Here is a 6,000-nt window from a genome sequence, read left to right as displayed (position 1 = left end):
CAATGGAGTTTGGGGGACAGAGGAGCAAAGAGGTTGCTGTGAGCAATAGAAATTGAGAATGATAAATCAGTTTTCTTTCTCATGTAGGCTCACCACCTACTGCCAAAACACTCTCAGCAAAACCATGGCTACTGTCTATCTTTGAAGATGCTCTTTCCTCACCCAGCACCCATATTTCTTCTTAGAAAGCTTTGTCTCCCTTATAATTCTTACCAAGTTTCCACTGGATGCAAGGTTATTCATGATTAACTCAACGGTTGTCAATGTTGGCCCTTAGAGAATTTCATATTAGACCAAGATAATTCATAGAGACCTATTATAAACATACTACTATCTATGCAAAGTGTAGTGTTCATAAAGATGAGTAAGATGACAGTTTTTACCTTACACTTAGTTCAAATGGGTCAACAGATTAAGGCCTGAGAGTCAAATCTGGCCAAGCCCATTTGCTTACTGGTCTCTGGCTGCTTTTGTTCCTCGAACAGTAGAGTTGTCATTGTTGTGATGAAGATATATGTTTTCCAAAAGTTTACATATTCACTATCTTGTCCCTTTACAGAAGAATCTTGCCAAACCTCTGAAATGGGAGCTGAGGTATAACAAAACTACCCACCTTTACTAAATGTCAATTAAAAAACTATAAATATAGAATTATAAGAGGGGCACCTGGGTGGCACAGTCAGTTGGGCATTGGTTTTGGCTTAGGTTGTGATCTCAGAGTACTGAAATCGAGCCCCACCTCAGGCTCCATGCTCAGCACAGAGTCTACTTGGGAGTCTCTCTCCCTCTGCAAGTTACCTGCTCACACGCATGAGTGCGCTCTTTCTCTCTCAAATAAAAATAAAGAAATCTTTAAAAAATAATTATAAGAGTTCAGAAGGATCATTTCAAGAAAATTTTTTGAAGTCAATAGAAATGGGACTCAAAGAATGAGAATGCAAACAAGTTCAGAACTTCCTGGTAACAGAAAGTAGTATCAACATGTCAAGTACAGAAAAAGCAAGACAGAGGACTGAGCTTCCAGCTCATTTGGGCATCAACTCTCTTATGATTTGCACAAGTCCTTTCATCTTTTCTGGTTTTCAAATCAACATGTATGTTTTACACAAACCACACTCCATGTGCGTCCGGGTCATCTCCAAATTAACTGCTTGTTATCCGGCAGATAACACCACTCTACAGGGGCAAACTCACAGATAAACAAGGATAGGGTGACAAACATTGTAATTAATGGCATTCTCTGAAACTGTGCCACAAATGTAACCTTCTAATCCTTTCTGACATTTGATATTTAAAATTTATTCAGGACCAAGAGAATGTGATATTGTTTTTCTTCCAAAACAATGGCACATGACAGTGTAACACATTAATTTGTAAAGATTATTATTGTGTTGCTCTTCTATTTTCGTATGTGCCCTTTTCCCAAAGTTCCATGAAGCAAAAAGGCTAGATGGATGGGCAGGACTTTGTCTTAAAAGACAAAAAATTATTTTGCTTAAATCAGAAAGGATATATTACATTAACAGATCTGGTAGAGATATTTCAAAAACCTTTTGAAAAGTAAGTTTGCTTCAAAAATGTATTTATTGCAGAAAGACAGTTTATGCTTACATGTATATGTAAAAATATCTGGGGCTCAACACTAAAAGCTGCTGTTATTCTGATCTTTTGGCCAGTAATTCAGATTGGTACATTTGCATATCCTGCTTTATTGACTACAAGCTAGGAGAACTGTGGACTAACCACAGTTTTCAAATAAGGTATTATTTAAAAGTGAGAAAAAATGACTGTGTTATTGAAGACAATTACTGAACTGTAAAAGAATGAGTCACAATTTGAAAAACTTTAAGTATTTATAGCTTAGGCAAAAACAAACATGATTGGGGGAAGAAAGAGATAGGAGGGGAGGGAGAGACAAAACAAAAAAGCCTTCTTGACTGAGACAATCCAAATTCATAACTACTATACTGATGTGAAGAGATGATAAAAAAATAAAAGGACATTTCAAACTCAAAGACTAAAATGTTTTACTTTTCCAACATAAAATTCTTCCAAAACTCTGATAATATGTACACGATCCTGGAATAAATTTTTCACTTCTTAGTTTATTAACAATGTATACATTTGAAAATAAATATTTACAATATTTCAAAACAAACCCTTCAAGACCATATTTAAGCAATGACATCCAAAGAAAATGAATTCAGGCACCATGTAATATTTAGGATATATAGTATCTTGAAGGTTCTCTTCCTTGTTACTCTGATTCTTCCTTATACAGAGGTTGCTTCTAAAGTAGTTTTCTTACAAAGCCAAACATCCTGATGTGCCCAATCCAGTTTCATTTTCTCCAGTACTACAAAAATTAAAAACAAGCAGAAAGTAATTAACTTCAATTTCACAAAGAAATTTCAACAAACAACAGAGTCCAGTTTTAAAACATGTTTAGTTGCTGACATGACATTTTGATAGTGAAAAGCTGTAGTTTCATCCAGAGTGTACCCACTTCATTCCAGAACTGGTCTGGAATCAAATCAAAGAAGTCCTGAAAGAACAAGGAAGCCCAGTCAAGAGTTGTGTGTGGGCCAACACATTCACGGTGTTTGATATTAAAATCTCAAGTAGAAATAAAAGAAACCAACGCTTTTAGTACCTATTTTGTGCAAGGCACCATCACATTTATCTCAGATATAGCTCATGAAGAGATCTGTGTCTGCACCTCTTCATCATCTCCCCAAATTAGCACTCAGTGAAACTGAGAGAATGCTACTCAGTACCTCTGAGAACTAGCTAATATGAAAATAATCTGCAACCGTTATTGGCTGTCTTTAAAAGATGTACAGATGCCGCCAGTCATCACTTTCTCAGTACGGACAACTCTGAGTGTTTGGGTGAACATACACTGAGTCATCCATAACTCATGTGCCATCTTGTTCAACAAAATATATGCTGGCAATATCTTAAGAGGAAATAACAATGCTGTACATGGGTAAAATAATTTTGTTTCTGTGAAATTCACCTCATTATTATTCTGAGAAAAAATATGAAGGGGGGAACCTCACTGACAAATATTTGCGGATGTGTGTGTACTTTCATGGATATGTGTAAAAATGTGGAAGATGCTCACTGATTTTAATCTGATACAATTTAAAGTGGCAATTCTAGGAAGAATACGGTAAGATTCAGGTTTAATACTTTTAAGAGGAATGTAATTTCTGATTTAAGCTGTTTAGGGGCCCTAGGGTGCCTCAGCAGTTGAGCGTCTGCCTTTGGCTGAGGTTGTGATCCCGGGGTCCTGGGATCGAGTCCTGAATCAGGCTCCCTGTGGGGAGCCTGCTCCTCCCTCTGCCTATGTGTCTGCCTCGCTCTCTGTGTCTCTCATGGAGAAACAAATAAAATCTTAAAAAAAAAAAAAAAAAAAAAGGCTGTTTAAATATTTTCTAGAAGACAATATCAAAGAAAATAAAAATAAACTTCTCAAATGGTCTTCGGCACTTATATAAAATCACATAAATTTATTTGGTGCCTGCTCTGTGGATGGCTCAGGTTCTGTGGGAGTCCCCAAGTTACTCAAGATAAAAAAAAAGCCTAAAGACAAAATGCTTACAGACAGAGTCCCCATTCACACACACACACACACACACACACACACACACACACACACACAAACACACCCAAAAGATGGGCAATGGGTAGGGAACTCATTCCAGGCAAAGAGCAAAGGATGAGGAGGTAGGGGGGCTTGTGGGGGAAATACTGGGTTGGAGACATTGCCATGGGGGTAAATCAGCAGATCTACACAGAAGGCTCTTTCTGAAGGTTGGTTGAAGATGATTAAAGTTGAAAGTGTGGGTTAGAAAGAAACTGCGGAGGGTCCTCACAGACATGCTAGGAAGTCTAAATATCCTGGAAACGATGAAAACCCACACATGTGGATATATATGTCTGTATGTGTGGGAGAAACACTGCTACTGAACAGACAGACCATCTAAGTACTACAGAGCATCTCTGTCTGTGGGGGAATAAATCAGTAATACTACATAGCAGACTCAATCCCAAAATGTTCAACTCCCTGTACAGTTGAGGAATTTATGTAAAACGGCTTGATGTAACAAAGGGGCAGGAAAACAAGAGTATGACAACTGACCTTCCAAAAAGCAGTTAATGAAGCAGAGAGAGAAACACTACTACGAATTACACTCAAGTGTTTGAAACCTTGCCCCGCAGAAGACAAGGAAAATAAATTTCTACAGATGGAAAAATAAACTGCAGGGCATTTTAGCTGAAAATTATGGGGCCTTCTGCTGACATTGCTATTACAGTAATTACTCTTAAGACTTTAAAACTTTTGTAATGTCCCAAGTGCCTACATTATATTTTTAAACATCGTGGGTTCTAACAGCTGCTGGTGCAGCAGTGCTGACTGCAGAGCAACCTTAGAACAGGTGGGGGTCAATACAATGCAAGACTGGTTTGTGGCCAATGTGCAAAACAAATGCTAGCCCACATTTATCATATTTATCTAGGATTAACTGTTCCCAATGACTCCCTTTTTTAAATCACACTCTATTGGCTGTTTGCACAGCTGATTATGTTTTCATTTGAGGAGAAGATGAAATATTAAGGAGAGAAAAGTTAAAAGATCATTTACAAGAATTTATTTTTAAAACTCACTACTCACAACAAAATCCATTCATTTCTAATAAATTGAAGCTTAAATGTATATATCAAGAAAAACATGATTTAGAAAATACTGTCTACTTCTACAACCTAGGGTTTGGGTTTAAATCTGGACTTTTGTTCCCTATTAGCCCTGAGACCATGACTTATTTAATCTCAGACTTGGTTTTTCTCTTCTGTAAAACATGCCTGGTGATACACCCACTTCACAGGTGTGAGGATTAAATAAGGTGATGCCAAGAAAGCTCTTTATGTAATTTCTGGCACATCTAAGTGTTCAATAGGCTGTAATTATTACTATTACTGTTCTTTCTTTGTTGTTGCCAATTTTTATTCCTCTCAGATCTGAGAATTCAGGTAAATTAGGAAGAGATCTGGAACATAAAACGATACAAAATAGTTTTGTATGATATACTGGTATTATGATACTTATTTAAGCCACTGGCCTGGGAATCATCTAAATCTTTAGAAAATTATTTGCTAAAAAAAAAAAAAAAAAAAAAGCTTGGTTTTTGAGAAAAATTTCTCTTTGGCTAAAGAACTGAATATTTTTTTGTTTTGTTCAATTAAATATCTTACATTGCTGTTCTTTACTCTTAATGGTAAAATAAGGTCCATAAAAAATAAACTCAGAAATAAGGCTCTATTCTCTTCTCCTAGTGCATCTTTTGCATCTATGTGCTCTCAAAGTAGATCAGAGCAGAGAAGTCACAGTGCAAACATCCCATGCTGGGTTTAGGTGCTAGGGTCAGCGCACATAATGGTAAAACAGGAACATAAATAAAATTACTGGAGAAAGTCCTCAGAAGGCAACATATTACATATAGCCATCTCTCCAAAATCTCAGGACAGGAGTTTTTTCCTTAATACCTAGGCAAAAAAACTTGGTTTTTCTTAGCAGCAGACGGGGCAGATGGATGGCCTGCACCTAGAAGCCCTGTTGTACAAAAGACCCAAGAACCTTCAATACTGGAATCACATTCAGCATGGCATGACGTCATATCATGGAAGACACTGGGATCTGAAGCATCCCTGAAGGAGCTCCTCTCACATTTATTAGGACACAGACTGTTCAGGAAAAATATCAAAATAACCATATCGTTTTTCTTTCATTGTTTTTTTTTTTCTTTCTTAAATCACCACAAGTATACATAGTTGAGTTCTCTTCAGTTAAAGGCATATAATATACAACCACACATTCATGTGCCCTTCTGTTTGGACCTGTGCTTTTCCCCCTGCTTGAACACCATAGGGAATAATCAAAGATTCTTGCCAAATGTTAATAGTAATGTGTTCTCAGTATCTTGAGCTGGAATGTAG

The 6,000-nt window shown here is 37.0% G+C and overlaps 1 protein-coding gene across 1 annotated transcript in view; it reads right to left on the bottom strand.

Annotated features, from left to right (window-relative positions):
- Positions 1–1,565: 1,565 nt before the first annotated feature.
- PIK3C3 (phosphatidylinositol 3-kinase catalytic subunit type 3) overlaps positions 1,566–6,000 on the bottom strand; it is a 135,110-nt gene continuing 130,675 nt past the window's right edge. The window contains exon 25 of the mRNA XM_025997039.2: positions 1,566–2,356. Within this exon, the coding sequence (XP_025852824.2) occupies positions 2,342–2,356 (15 nt within the window). The 3' untranslated portion in view covers positions 1,566–2,341. The remainder of the gene's footprint in view (positions 2,357–6,000) is intronic.

Source organism: Vulpes vulpes, chromosome 13, assembly GCF_048418805.1.
Source record: "Vulpes vulpes isolate BD-2025 chromosome 13, VulVul3, whole genome shotgun sequence".
Classification (NCBI taxonomy): domain Eukaryota; kingdom Metazoa; phylum Chordata; class Mammalia; order Carnivora; family Canidae; genus Vulpes; species Vulpes vulpes.
This window is presented reverse-complemented; position numbering and strand designations above follow the sequence as displayed.